Source organism: Synchiropus splendidus, chromosome 7 (genome assembly GCF_027744825.2).
Source record: "Synchiropus splendidus isolate RoL2022-P1 chromosome 7, RoL_Sspl_1.0, whole genome shotgun sequence".
NCBI lineage: Eukaryota > Metazoa > Chordata > Actinopteri > Syngnathiformes > Callionymidae > Synchiropus > Synchiropus splendidus.
Genome location: NC_071340.1, coordinates 10,244,810 through 10,260,916, shown reverse-complemented (window position 1 = coordinate 10,260,916; position 16,107 = coordinate 10,244,810). Strand labels below are relative to the sequence as shown.

The following is a 16,107-nucleotide window of genomic DNA, read 5'->3' as shown; positions in this document are numbered from 1 at the left end:
ATTGGAAATGTTTCATGTCGGAGTCTGGGATGTTGTACACTTAGTGTGATTATGTCGATTTTCAATCGTTTTAATATGCAAAATTGCAGATGAGCATTTTCCAGTCGAGGGCTTTGATATGCTTTCATGTTTCCTCATGGCCCTGAACTGCCATAAAAACAATCGATGGGGAGGGAGATTGGGGTAATAAACAGATATGTCTGCCGTGCGATCGTGCGGCTGTATTAATCTGCCAACATTATTATTGCAGCTCTGTTTTAAAGTCAAACTGGGATTAATACATTTCCTCACTTAAGTGTAAAACCCAAGGATTATTCCTTATTAATCCTTATTAAACAGAAGTGGATGAAGTGAATGGATGAAGACTATCTGAAAAAGCAGTGGGTTAAAAAATGACTTGTATAATTTACAGGATAATTTAGGATGCTGTCTGACTGCTAAGCGACTGACTATTAAAATGCAGTTAGCCCATGATCAGGCCAGATGGCAGCTTCAGAGAAGGAGCGAGTCAATAGCAAACGTCACATATCCCATAGATTTGATTCATTTGTTGAAGCAGGCTTGGATACTTTTCTCTCTTTCTTACCCAAGTTAATCAAATGTGCCCAAAAAATGCAAAGCTCATTAATAAACTCCTCCGCTTAGTATTGTTTTAACTAAGAGTTGCATAACAAATGCAAGTTCTGTATTGAAAGCGACACATTCTCGGATTGACAACAATCGTCTTGCTAGGAAATGCTGCTATGAAGCATTACATCACCTCAATGAAACTGTTGGCTCATTTCCTCTCTTAAGGACGGTGTTGGAAAATATCCTACCTCAATTGAGATAGTAAATTATCTGTGAGAAATGTGGAGAACCCTGACAAAAACCAAGTTTTCAAATAAACTCTCTCTGTTGACCTGATCTTAATTTGAGCAAAGCTTGTGGAACTGAATGAAGACCTTTGTCTGATCGTAATTTGTGCTGGCATATATCGTGTACAAGTTTCGGAGTCGTACAAGCGCCAGGTGAATTATGCGCTCCAAAGCTTATCAGTAAGACCTGACGATCGGACGTTCTAGGAGCAGAGATTGAAGTTACTGAAGAGTAATGTGGATGCTCCCTTCTCTTGATTCATTATTCTGTTTATCTTCATGACAGAGGAAGTTTTTGAAAAAGTTCCCAATACAGATTTTGGGCTCATTGTCTGCCCGCCAGGCAGCTACTCTTCCCCATGCTCCAACAACAGATGGCGGGCATCCAAGCAATTTGCCATCCGTCGCTATGTTATTAAATTGAGAGCCATTCCTATATACCATTGGAGACTTCCCTGAGAAGATAGCAGCCAAAGGAAGGTGCCATTTGGTAGGTGGGAACTGGGAGTCGGGGGTTATTTTCTGTGGATTTGCTGCCGCTTCAAGTCAGCGCATGTGGAAAATGTATTCTGTTTCCATGGCAACACACACAAAAAAAATGCCAGCAACCCCTAAGCCTGCAACACATGCAGCGCATGACAAGTTGTCTCGTGGTGATTTTAGTGCAGTAGAGTATTTTGGAACTTCAGTAGAACTTCCTGCTTAGATGACCTCAACAGCTTAAGCATTTGAGCGGTATTGTTTTTGGTCAAGGTTATAGTCTGGTTCGCATTTTAAAGATAATAGCACTCTAACATGGGGGAGAAATGGCTTGCTTTATTCCTCATCGTCGTATCGTGGTTATATAATTTTATCTCTTTCACTTAAAAATGGCTTTGTGTATGCCTGTATTTTCTTTGCCTCTCCTGATACAGCCATTCCGTGCGCTGGATTAGCATCCATTTCGTTGCCGTTCCACATGATGTCTTAACAAATGTTAATAGCGAAAGCCTCGACGCTGTTTGAGCTCGACGATGCCATTGTCTCTGCCATCCCGCGTTATGATACGTGTCATCTCAGCAGCCTGTCATAGGAAAAGGTCTTGTGCAATGGTGGTTCTGCATCAGCGATCCCGCCTCCTGCAGTCCTACACATTACCTTTCATTTTTAAAGCCATTATATGAATAGATGTTCCACGACTAACATTCTCTCTGATATCTACTTAATTCGCGTACATATAAGCTTCCCAAATTGACAAGTCTCTGTAAATGAGAAACGGGTGATGCAAGAGAGCAAGCGTCATTCGTCATGAAAGTATAATCCTGGCAGCTTTTTTTGTTTTTCTTCAGATCGTGCATGAAGCAACACCTTTCTTTATGTTACTTCGGTAATTGAATCTCATAATTTGTTGAATTAACTAGTGCAAAATTGTCATTGAAAAGAGCATTTGTGCAAATTGTTGAAATGAAGTCTGCGCTGTGAAGAAATTAAAAGCCGAGTCGAGACTCCGCCGAAGCACCGAGGTAATTATCTTCAAAGCTCGATAAATAAAGGACTGAATTGCTTGCCTCCGTCTGTGGACATTATTATTATTATAATAATGTATTTGTTCTCTTTGATAATTCTCTCGCAATAACTCGGGTCACTAGTGGATTTTTCTTTTTCATTTATGCCCATTTTGACATTTTAATTTCATGTGGAAAGCTCTCATTTGAGAGTTCAGTTGTTGACAATTTCCTGATTTGACTCTTGGTATTTCTTCTTACCTTCTTCTTGATCCCCCCTTCATATTTCTTTATAATTACTGCCAAGTTAGTTTTAATGAAATGAGCGTGTAGTCCGTCATTATAGTTACCAGGTAATAATTTTCTGTACGATGTTCTGTGATAATCACTGGGATACAGTTAGACAGATGTTAAAGACTAAACTTGAACTACATCATGTACTATAATAGGTAGTCAGATGATACATGTCATTGGAAATAAATGTAACATGGATATTATTTTAATTTTTTTGCATACTGCATTGGGAAAGAATGCAGACTGAAATTGTTGGGTTTTGCACCTGAATTAAGAAGAAAGGATGAAAAAAAACTTTCTTTTTTGTTTCAGATGTGTTTTTAATACTCTATGTCTGCAATGTGAATAAAATGTCATCGAGGTGCGCTTGGTGACAGTAATCTTGCGATGGCTTTCGGCTGTCTATTCAGCTCATTTAAATTTGTGACCTGATTGGTTCTCTGGGACCAAACTCCAAAACTGGAGGTCAAATTCAATCTAGCAAATTCCACCATAGTTGACGTGACGGAGAGGACAGACATACTACAGTACGTACGCATTGAGCAGTCCCCGTCTAGCACTCCTATTGCAGGAAATGTGAATCTAGATTAAGTACGATGTTGGTGTCCAACAACCGCTTTACCATCTTGCTTCAAATTTTTATTGTTTTTAATCTCCATTTGCAAGAAAACTGTCCATGGAATGGCAAGGCATGAACACTGTCACCTTTATGTGTCTTGATTTGTGGTGCTTTTAGGGCGGTTTCACACTGTCCCGGGTGGCCTTAGCCCAATTCGCCACCCTGTCCTTTTTTCCTCCTCAGCAGGCAGCGCTCTGCACAAAATAGCTGGTTTGTGACCCACGATGACAAGGAAGAAATGAATAGTCTGGTGATCTTCAGTAAAAATCAGCGTCTTCCTCCGCTGCATTTCATTGAGATCACAGCAGTGAAAACAATTACCGTATAGTGCAGCATTATTCATTTAAGCAAAGCTGTCTGTCAGTAAAATCAGGTGTTTGTCAGCCTAATAAAGGGAAAACACGTGAGTTATCAAATATCCGCACACATGAGTCCCAGTACGCTGCGTTCCTCCACAACACCAATTTCTTGCAGTTCCCGGCTGCACACCTCTGTGTTGAGGGAGTTTGCGAAGTTGTTTTTGAACAAAGTTGACAGCGATCAGACCCATTGCTGCCCGGCATTTATCATGTTTGTGTGGAGTCCAGATGTACACGTAGTTTACGGCATCTAACGGCGAATCACCTGAGGCAAGAACCTCACCACCTTTCCCAAGACAAGGTGCAGCTCTCAAGTCCGCGGCCAGAACCTCACTCGCTTGTGTTCACATCTCTTCTTACGCACTTTGTCTCAAGATAGAGTGTGAAACGGTCCTTAAAATCACTATTAAATTTTAATTTAGACTTAAGCAAAGTTGTGTATTTTAGACTTTGGTGGGCCACATAAAATGACTTGGCAGACATTATTTCGATATTGCTGTATATATGTCCTAAAGCAACAATAAAAGGATTTTACCATGTTGTGGAAATCTATTACAGTTATTGGCTGTATATTCATAAAGCAGTTTTTATACATAACACAGTGCATGCCATTAGGAGTCATACCAATACCAAAACTCATTGACAACTCACATTAGACTTTGCATGTAGCAAGGATTGAACACCACTCTGTCTTGTGCAGTCATGGTCTGGTTTGCCAGCTGCTGAATCCTTAATATTAAAGATGTTACGACGTCCATTTCCCTCCTGAACAGCCACCGCGTTTTGTCGGGCTCTTATAATCAAAGTGTCAGGTGCTAATCTTTTTGATGGGGGTTCAACCTTGAATATACTCTTTTTAATATACTCTAATCAAAGGAGACTTGCCTGGAGCTATTTATCAGTCCAAATAAAATACAATTAACGCTCATTCATCGTTTTCTTTCACAATAGAACATGTGACCTTCACCAAATGCCAGGGATGTTCACAGAGAGATTCCGCGTGGTGCTTTAGCTCCAGCCCGTTTTCACCTCCAGGACCATAGGTGGCACTCTAACAGTTGCACGCACACAGAGTGATTCATTATTCTAACAGGACCAAAAGTGTGATGTTTTTTTCTCTGGGGAATGAACACACTGTCACATTCATTGAAGTGTAATTGTAATGTAATTCGGTTCAGTAAATATTCCTCTAAATTACACATAACCACTGGTACACCATTTCCATCCTTCCAGCGTTTCCTGTTGATATCTTTCCCACCCAGCTTGCCCTCCCCCCCCGCCTCAGAGGGAGTCTGCATTTTTACGATGCACCACATTTGGCATATACATCTTCTGTTTATGGAGCAGAGAGAACAAAGCTCGCATGATTGATGAGCAAATGGGATTTTAATTTGGTTACTCAGCCTTCACCCTGGGGCCGTATCTGCTTGTCAGCCTCTCTATTTGGAAACCTGCATTTCTGAAAACATTTAGGGCTTCAAGGTATTTTTAGCCACCCAGCAGGTCTGCAGGAGCGATTTTCTGTCCTCTCATGTGAACATGTTTATGTATTGGGGTCTAATTTAAGTGCGTTTGTTTAAGGTTATGACTGCAGAGACAAATAATGAGGCAGCTTTCAAAGCTTTCTGTTCTTCTATGTCTCTGACTGAATTAAGTGATTTTAGAAGGACATGACTGAGAATCTGGATTTCTTTTGGTTTTGTTTTGCATTTTGTTTTTTCACACCAGATATTGTTTTCCTGTCTTTGCTCTGAGTGCTGCACGTGGACATTGTGTTTTTGTTTAACTGCCAACCAAACAAACAGCTATTCACTGAGTATTCAGAGCTTCATAATGGCATTATCATTCAAATGAACTGCAGATTTGTATAATTCTTGCAACCAGCTGACAAGCCGAGCAATGAAGTTACAATGCTGAGAAATGTTTGCCTTTAAAGCACTCAGCTTTGATCACTCAGTAATTGTCATTCTTCGCGTGTTTCGTAATTCCTGTGGCACGACTCTTTGAAGCGCACATTGTGGTGCTGCAGCCAGTTTCGGTGGCAAACACTGCAGTCGGTGCTGCTGTGTTGCTTAAGTATAAAGATGATCAATTTGTTTTGGGTTCAAGCTTAACTAAAACTGAATAAAAGTCAAACATTAGAATTAATTTCATTGTAATGATTGATGAACCACAGCGCCGTGTTCATGTTGCCGTGTTTCATCTGCCGACGTCCAAGTGAATTTGCCTGATGCTAGTTGAGAAGCTCAACTTCTAGGTTGGACCAACTGCCTAAGAGAAACTTGAACTGACCGAGTTGCCTGCCGTCTTAATTTACTAGCATTGTGTGGTATATTATGATACATGTCCATGTATTTCAAATTTTGCAGGGTAAAATGGTGAAGGGAATGGGTGGAGCCATGGACTTGGTGGCGAGCGCTGGAACTAAGGTTGTGGTGACTATGGAACACTCAGCAAAGGTAAGCCCTGTGTCATACGGTAACCCAGTGATTTTCCAAAGACAGTAACTCGGCTTCAATGTCTAGTCTGTCAGGGTTGTCATGATACTAAAATTGCAAACAACATTGACAGCATTTTCTATGCAGCCCGGATAAAAAAAAAAAAGACAAACGGTTAAAAATAATAATTAAAATCAGAAATTGAAAACATATTAACAAGACTGTCACCTTTTCACCAAGTTGAAAAAATCTAGACAGCTGAAACAGAAATTATCGATGTATAAGTTATGGGTGCTTGAGCCTCACAGATGCTACAGCTCTATTAATAGTCAAAGCTTCAGGAAAGCTGCAGTGGTAGAGTTGGCTGTTAGGGTTTAGTTATAATTCCGATTCTCTGCTTCAGTCTGCATGTTTATATGAAACATGTTTGATGTTGGTAGCTGCAAATGATGCAACTTTTGACACATTCTCGTGGGCCACCTGTTTAATCCAGTCAGGTAGATAATAATGAATGGGTGCTTTACTAACCTGTTGGAATTTGTCATTGTGGCCAGAGTGCCAGTGTCTTTAAAATATTTTCGCGGCTATCAAATTTTCTCAAGGGGGTGCATCCAGGCATTCCTGCTGTCAGCTGATGATGTCTGATACTGTATGTTTATTTTTTTTCCATTATTATTTAAAAAATGGCAGTATACATCTGTTGCAACCCATTGTTGATGTCAACTCATCTTAGATGCAATGTATGTAGTGTGCTCACGGTGTGTTGCTTTTATGGTGACATCGCCCTAAAATATACATCATCAGTGCATGTAACGTATAAAAAACTGTTCATGTTCTTCATTTTTATCATACGTTTTTGTATCTTCGTCTATTGTATTTAATGTTGCAATTATTTTTTCCCTCCTAGTTCATTTCTATTTTATCAAACACTTTCAAAACATTTGAGGACTGTTTGTTTGTGTGTTCAATATAAAAAACAGTAGTAGTATATACCGATGTAATGGTATGAAAAGTTAACGTCACGGTTATCGTGAGCAAAATTGTCATTATCGTGGTGTTGTTGTAATGTAGTCAAAAATAGTACTTTAACACAATGAAATCACTTTAGTGCGTTTTATTTACTAAAAAGAAATGTTGTGTTTAGAACAACACTAACTAAGCAGGCAAATCAAATAAAGCACACTATGTCTTGTCAAAATAAATAGGGTATTGCTTTTACAAATTGAATATAAATTTAAGAAAAGCGCAATGGAATGTAAACATATGGAGAACAGAAATGCCTGCAGTATGATTTGTGTCACTGTTGAGGATGAAGAAGCAGCTCCCAGCATCAGTGGGTCTGATGCTGCACGTCAGGTCATGATATTGCATTTGACATGTGAATCAACGGAGGCGAGGTTATTGTTTCAAAACCATATATTTGACTAATGTAACGCCGGCAATGCTGCGGGCTCCCTCTCCCTTGCTTGTCACGGCAGCACTCTGCTCTACATTCACCCCATCCATAGAATGAAAGCCTTTAAAACAACACACAGATTTACATGATATTTCTATTAAGTCAACTACATACTGTATATTTGACCGATTCAATAACCTAAATGCCACCCACGTTTGATGTGCTCAATTTGCAGATGCATCCTTCCTGCGGGAGAAAACTGTAAAACCGTTCACTTCTATTACGGGTTCCAACTGACTCCCGACACTAAAATATTAGTTCCTGCTTTTTCAATGTTGAGAACTACGTTTTTTTTTTTTTTGTTTTGTTTTTAAGAGACAGTAATACTAGAGATTGTAGATTTCAGCGTTTATACCGGTAAGCTTTACATCCCAAATTGAGTTGTGTTGTTGGTGAGGGCCGCATGGTCGAGTTGAAGCCCTCTTTATTTCTGTTATATTTTTCTACCAGATGCAAATGGATTTGTTTGGGAATCGGCTGATTAGTCAACATGGCGGTCGTATCCCATGGGTGTTTCCTGACTTAAGCAGCCAGTGTTACTATTTATCTGGCTGGCTGTAGGTCCACAGCCATTTGATGCAAGGGCAGTGTGAGATACTGTATTCATACAAGCACACTGTGTTGCTAATGGGAGCCTGTCTGGCACCCATTTAAAGTCCAGATGGTACAACAGGTGAGCTGGAATTCATTGCCTCCGGCAGGCTGTCATTCATGATGTGTGCACGCGCCGTGATAGGTAGCTCTCCACAGCATTTGAATGTGCGCATTTCGTTATAGATCGCGCCTGGATGTACTCGCGCATACACATGAAACACAAGCACCTTTGGGGCTGTGATTACTCTGCATCATCACATGAATACTAAAATGTAAAGCCTTACGATGCAATACTAGTGATTTTGACCTTTACTTGAGGGTTTCATGAAAGCACTCATCTCTTTTTTTCAGGGGGGGAAACACAAGATTTTGGACACGTGCAGCCTACCTCTGACAGGAAAGGAGTGTGTGGACCGCATTATCACCGAAAAGGTCTGTATTTTTTCTTGGTTCGTTCATTTTATTATAGCTATTGAACTGATTTTCACCACCTTTTATTTATTTATTTTCTATAGCTGCAATGTCCTGTTTTAGAAACATGCTCCTGCTCATGTTGTACTGTCATCTGGCTGTTCTGTCAACAAGCCTGTCACACCACCTTAAGCTGCATATGAGAATGATGTCACACACAAATTTGGGTCGCGACCAAACACCAATGCAAGTCAGGAATAAATGCTTTTCAGAAACAAGCCAATGGTAATGATGATATTTTGTGGGGAACCCCCCAGCACTTATTTCTTCCTGGATATTTTATCCCTGACAAGCTCTACATTCAGTGAAGGGAAAATTGGCGAACTTTGTATGTGGTTTTGCTCGAGCGAGCATTTAAGCTCCTGATTTATCACCATTTTCAAATGCACTTTGTTTAAGTAGAATTGTTTTATGAATTCCATAGACCCTTGTTTTGTCTTTCAGTCTGATAAAATCCAGACCTTCTAAATCAAACTGTGGCTTTCTCTCCTTAACTCCCCAAGTCGCTTATCTGCTCCACTGCTTTTGTTGTGACTACGCAGCGTTCATATGGAGCAGATTTCTGTCAACATTTATGAAGGTTAAAGCCCTTCCAACCGCTTGCTCCCCTTTTTTTCCACTTTGCTTGTTTCATTGCCTCTGATTTCTTTTCAGCAGCCCACAACACTACTGACTATAGTAACTTCCTGCTTCTTTACAATTTAGTTTTGCATCAAAGTGCTTTGTCCGAATGCTTTGATTTTCCATAATCTGTCTTTCAGTCTGGAAGCTCTTCAAAAATACTGACACATGATTGTCAGTTTGTCAGGCTCTCAAATAATGCCATCATCTTCAGTTTTGGCAGCTTTGGTGTTTCTCTCACCTCTCTTTGTGTTTTCGTTATGATCCATATTTCACAGCAGTAGATGTGATTTTCATGCTGGATAAAATTATTCATATCAACTTTAGCTTTTTTTTTTTTTCACAAATTCCAACATTATCTAACACAAAGAGGAATTACTTGCTCAAGCTAATAATAAAAACTATTATTGTTTGTCCAAGTATAGCTGATCAAAAGGCTGCTTCCAAAACTGTTTTCTTGATCCATTCATAGATGCATTGACATTTGAAATTTTGATTCAACCATTGACATTTATTGAAGTTCCTCATTAAGAATACTATTTAAATGGTTGATTCTTCACATAGCTGTTATAGGAACTTCATCATAACATTGTTATTATGGCGTTTAACGTGCCATTTTTCACTCCTTGTGATACTAATATATTCAGACTCTCTTGTGATCATCGAAGTAATTGTCCTTAAAGGTCCACGTTGTGCGTATTTCAGTGGCTCCCACTGGAGCTCTCTTGTAAGTTTCTGTTCCGACATCACCTCCCCCATTCTGTGTGTTCAACACAGGGGCCTTATATCCACAAAATAAATGGACTAAACCGCCTTTCTTAACCTAGCAACACGTTCTAGCTGAGGATATTACATTATTCAGTTATTCACACCAGTGTTTTGTGTTGTATTGGCCGCTTCAGCCCCTGTGGCAGGCGCTGCCTGAAGACTCACAGTTATTAAGAATGAGTTGACTGGCCATGTCACATGGAGTAAACATGGACGTGGACGCAAAAAGCAGCCTAGACATGTGAAGACGATGGGACCAGGTGTGTGCATGGACACCGACCTGATCAATAATCTGTGTAATATAGCTCCAACTGAGCAAGACAACTATGATCAGGCATTTATTCCAATTGCAGCAGTCCTTGTAACAGTAGCATTTCTAGATTGACTCCCTGTCAGCCAGCCAGAGAAGAGCTGCTGGACTGTGACTGACATGTTCACCCTCCTATAGTAGGTGGCAAGCTAACCAGTGATTTGGTTTGAGTTACTTGTGTTCCTCATCCCACGTTGCAGCGCCTCAGCCAAAACCAATTTGTTCTCATTAGCGAACAGCACAGTCAATATTTGGGCTGCGGGAATGTGTTACAGTGGAAGTGGCCCAGAGTATAGACGTCGGCTGAAGGAAATGAGAGCCTGAGACGTGAGGGCAGAAGCTAACTTTAATAAGCCTGGTGATGTCCATCTTAATTTCATTTTCTGCTGGTCACTGTCTGGTAAGATTTATGTCTCTGTCCTAATGTTATTCCAAGATGCGAGCTCATGTCGCAACCCCACAAACAAAGCCATTACTGGTTTGAAAAGAGTCAGAATGCAGCGTGTCTGCTAAATGTTAATGATCGTAGCGCATTAAATGAGAATCATCACGCCATTGGAAAAAATTGTCTCTTTTAAAAGATGAACTCTCAGGTGATCAAATGTATTGAAACAAAGTGGAAACATCGAAACAAACGGATGGCACAAATGGTCTTGAATGTTATGGTACTGGGCGTGTTTTTCAAGGGAAAATGCTGAAAGAAACATCACAGTGACTGAAGTCCGCGGAATTCAAGTCACGCATTCTGGCTGGGCTGCAGATTGGAGAGAGATTTACTTCACTAACATCTTTATTGTCACCATTTCCGACAATATCCAAACTTTCCCCTTTGATTCATTGTGTCCTATATTGTCTTTATTGGCAGCGTTCAATTCTCTGTTTTGTTTTAGTGTTTTTTCGGGTGCTGCTCCACCACTGTTTTGTATGCAATGGTTTTATTCAAAGTGTGGTATCTACAAGACCAAAGCAAGTTTTGAGGAGCATTTATTGATTTAGATTTGCATGATCAGAAACCTTCTGAAGTCGTAAAAAAGCCCCAAAGCATTGTAACAACACCATCAAAATATTGTTGAAATATTGGGATTGAAATAAAATATATTGGGTTTTTTTCAAATGAGTATAGAAGCTCTATAACTCACATAATATTTTGATAAGGTTGTTGTATTTTCTGTGTATTTTCTATCGGTCTGATGGTAGTTTATTAGTATTTTCACACTTAGGTTTCATAATCACTCAAATGTTCAGTAGGATAATAAACCTGTACTTTCACTTGTGACATTTGGAATTGAAAGTTAAAGTTACATTTTCTGGTGAGGTTTTTAAGAAAAAAGAAGAAAAAGTAGCCTTCAAGTAGTTTTGTACATTGTATTTTTTTTCCTTGCCTGGAGGCGTTCATCTGGCACGGTCCAGTGCAGACAGCTTCCAACAATTACGTTAATGAGGTTGGTGACTTTCGGAGCTGAGAACAGGATATAAATACAGCGAGCTGATCTAATGGATTTGAACCCAACCTTGTGCGGAAGGTCCCCAACACGCTGTTGTAGGTCACCAGCATGGCTGCCTATCGATGATGAATCGCCAAAACACATATGCACGGAGAGGTATGAGAAGTCATCTTGTGTGCGTTCTGTTTCAAATTTAATATGAGATGAAAGTGATTATTTAATCGGTTGTTGATCTTTGTGCAGGGATGAAATTATATGTATCCGCCATCGTAAACATGACGCATCAGTGTCATAATGATGATATTTATTTTACATAACGACTTGCGACACTTTGGTTGCAAATCAAAAACCTGTTACCCATATCTTGTTGTTATTTCTGACGTTCCATCTGTCTTGTAATAATGGAATGAGAGCTCTGCCTGCTGCCACGCCAGTGTGCGCGCATGTGTGTGTGCGCGTGTGTGTGTGAACGCAAGTGTGGATCTAATGAGCTGCGAATCCTGACGGGCTTTATCGGAATATGAATGTGATTCATCCGGCATTGGCAACACGTGGCGCCACGTTAAGCTCTTGGTCACAGTTTTTAAAAGTGAATTAATGTCATGCGCCGTGTTTATCGGACCGTTGTGTTCAGGGCAGGGCGTTTTTACTTGACACCTTAATGGTGTGACTCTTGACAGCCTGGCTGTTTGCATCTAAGCCATGAATCTTTGCCTGGAATAATCTGAAGAGACTCATTCAGTCATTCACACTGAGGCCATTGTAATGAAGTTTACATTTGTAGTGAGTGACTGAAGGACGTCTGCTGCCTTGGGAGGTTAATTCTAGCTTTTCTTCAGTGGTTTATCCAGACGTTTTGCTTTGCTCATTCAACGGCAGCAAAGAGGTGAAGACTGCCTTTGTGAGGTGTTCACCGGCCAGACTTTGTGATGTAGCCTGTACTTCTACCGTACTGTGGTTCTACTCTGAGTCTCTACTGGATGACGACGCTCTTCTCCCAAACTTTATGGGAGAGTCCCAACACCGTTCACAGAAAACTCCTGTAGTGACTAGCATCTATGAAACCTCATGACCCTGGTGTGGAAACGTGGGATAAATTGATCATAATAATAGTTTAAATTCATTTAATAACTTTTTAAAACTACAGTCGTCATCAAAAGCAATACCAGCAATAATGTTAGGTGGAAACATAGAGCAATAACTCCAGCAGCAGCCTTGCAGTTGTGAGGTAATTGTGTTGCGCTTCTGTCCTCCTCAAGCATCTCGTGCTCCCTCTCAGGAGTGGAACCTTTGCTGACCTTGACTGCAGCCATTAAGTTTAATTTGCTTCCATGTTCAGTTGCTACTGGAGCAGAGGTCAAGAGAGAATTGAAGCCCCCCTGCTGCCTCTACTACCATCCAACATCCTCACACAATTAAAGCGCTGACTCTTGCAGCCATGTGTCGTCTCTCTGTCGACACGTGTCTCACTTCATCTTCCTGCTTCTTTTCGCCAGGCCGTGTTTGATGTGGATAAGACAAAAGGCCTGACTCTGATCGAGATTTGGGAGGGGCTCACTCCCGAGGATATCAAGGCCTGCACTGGAGCTCCCTTTGAGGCAAGTCATTTCTCACGTTACGCTCAATCTAGTACCGCAGCAGCTTCTCCAAGTGTTTTTTTGGTTCCTATTTCATCAGATGACAGCAGAACGGTGGTGTACACCGAGAGTTATAACATTATGACCTCCTTATCTTGACACCATGTGTTGGTGCTGTTGAGCGTAACGGCTTCTTTAAAGGGGCCGTATTTATGGGGTAAAATAGTGCCATCTTACACTGCTAGTGGGAAAAAAAAAGAATGTATATATTTATTTTTACATCCATTTCTTTTTCTGCCTGACAGTTTCAATGTTTGTCTTTCCACTTCTCTGCGAGGCATTTGCATTTGCTTCCCTAGAAAACTCCAATTTAAAAAAAGGCAGAAAAAAATAGATAAAATACGATTTTGCTGTGCAATTCCCAATGTTCCCTTTCCAATTCTGTTTTTTTTCAGCCTGAAGTTTTTTTTGTACGTTTTTATTCCTTCCCATTCTCTAAGCCGGAACTATTCTGGTCCCACGCATATTTTTTTACCTTCTGTAACCAAATATCACAAACTCAATAAAAATGCAAATGTATTTTAGATTAAATTAGATGAGGTGGCCTTTATTAGTCCCAGCAGCAGCAGCATGACAACTCAACACAGACATACCAAAGACATTAAATGTATTCAACAAAGATGTCACATCAAAGATGTCCAAAAAGCATCAGCTTTAAAAAAGAAATTGAAGTCAGTAGTTATCAAACGAAACAAGACAAGTAAATAATATCCTTAATGTATAAATATCATGACGAAATAATTAAAAAATAAATAGTAGTAACAGGTTAATAGATAATACATAGATAATAATAATGAGATTCAAAAAAATATTTAGAAATAGATAGAGAATAAATCAGTAAACCAATGATCAACAATGTTAACTTTTTGGTGAACTGATGTTTGTTTCAATTTTGGGGTTAAAGTTAAAATCTTAAGTTGAACGAATCAAATAAAATGTAATGTCAACATAAACATTCTTTCACATTCCAGGATGTGTTGTATGTAGATTTTAAAATGAAACTTCTGAATTCGAGTCAGTCTTTCTTTAAAGCCTTATTTTTGTTGCCCGTGTTGTTAAGAGAATATAACCTCAACGCTGATGTTGATATGAACACGTCTTTCTTCTCTTCCAGGTGTCTCCAGATCTGAAGCCCATGCAGCAAATCTAAGGAGGAATAAAAGAGAAGCTTGTCAGTCTTGTGTTTTTGAATGTAGACAGTAACTGTGTAGTCCTCAGCAGTTAAATCAGCAGGTACCTTTGGTCTCCTAACAGAGAAGCCTGATTCAACTTGTCTTACTCTCTACCTGTTAGATGAATTCCTAAAGTGTCGGTCTGATTGTTCTTTAGAAAAAGAATTCAGGAAAAGAAGGCGGCCATGTTGGACATTTTGTTTTGTCTTTAAAATATGATCGATGCTCCAACACTGGAGTGAAAAGAGTGACTTCAGACATGCATGCAGTCCTCGCAGCAGCTTTTGCTTCTTGGCACTTGAATGGGATCTCAATAAAACTGTAACTCTGTCTGTACAAAAACTGGACAAAACATGGACAAACTCAATGCCTTTCTAATTTTGTCAAACATACAATAAAACTGGTCGAATCATATTTTGAACATTTAGACTGATGTTGTCCGTTGCTGACTGTAATCTGATGTATGGATTTGAATATTCCAAAAATTTGTTTTATTACCAAAATTCAATGAAGCGGGTGATCTAACATAATCAAACTGGTCATTTGTTGTTATTATTATATATTATTGGCAAGCAAATTTTGTTAGATTTTTTTTCATTTCCTCTCTTCTGACTTATATTTTATTTTGATTTAAATTTTTAATTCATTTTATTCTTTCATTTCTGTGAAAATAATAATAATATATGAACTACTTTCCTTTGCTGGTTCATTCAAAGAGCAGTTATGCCTTTTGGCTGATGTGTGCTGGTCTAATGTGCGCTTTTCTAGGTCCAGTTAGTTTACGTGGTGAGTCCCCCACTTTGAGAGCATCAACCGCCCGCCCGTGGGTTCGGCTTTCTATAAATGGGGCCATGAAGGTGGGCTCACGCTGACACTCTTAATGTGATTTCTTACCCGAGTGGAGAGGCTTCGTCGTCACCTGGGGGCAGTGACATAACTGGAGCGTTCACCCGATGGCCTCTGGTGGTGGTGGGGGTGAGGGGCTCAGGGAGATCAAGTGGGTTGGATCATCAAGCAGGAAAGTGCAAGAAAGTGACAGCAGAAGTTGCCACCGGCTGTTGATGTTATTCCAACACATCCCTTCACGATTAGAGACCCTAAGTATTTGAACCTTTATCACTGCCGGAGGCTGCTTATGTTGTAAGCATGGGGGAAATGGGTTTGTTGAAATGATGAGTGGGCGGATTTCCTTCACTTCACATGTGAGTTAAAGTCATGATTCGTTTCCCTGCCACACACGTGGTGCCCTTTTTAAGCAGGACTTGGAGAAAAAAACCCTTTCTTTCATGGAGATATGCGACTGTTGGATGCAGATGTTTATTTAAAAAAATATTTTGGGGGGATTGTCATCCACATATTTGTGGATCCTGGACTGATGCAGCCCTGGTGAGAAAGCAAACGCCTGCAGACTCATATCCAAACAGTTAATTTAACATGTTGAAATGAGTCAGTGACTCACTGTCAAATCCTTCACTGAGTCACTCGCATGCGCCTCATGGCCATTCGCGCACCTCTGACCTGCTCCAGAATGAATTCCTAATAAATATGAGTCATATCTTTAGAGAGCCAAAAGAGTATTTGC

The 16,107-nt window shown here is 40.0% G+C and overlaps 1 protein-coding gene across 1 annotated transcript in view; it reads left to right on the top strand.

Annotated features, from left to right (window-relative positions):
- Nucleotides 1-15,064, top strand: part of oxct1a (3-oxoacid CoA transferase 1a) — a 46,085-nt gene extending 31,021 nt beyond the window's left edge. The window contains exons 14-17 of the mRNA XM_053870345.1: nt 5,983-6,072; nt 8,453-8,533; nt 13,213-13,314; nt 14,468-15,064. Coding sequence (XP_053726320.1) covers nt 5,983-6,072; nt 8,453-8,533; nt 13,213-13,314; nt 14,468-14,503 — 309 coding nt within the window. The 3' untranslated portion in view covers nt 14,504-15,064. The remainder of the gene's footprint in view (nt 1-5,982; nt 6,073-8,452; nt 8,534-13,212; nt 13,315-14,467) is intronic.
- Nucleotides 15,065-16,107: the final 1,043 nt, after the last annotated feature.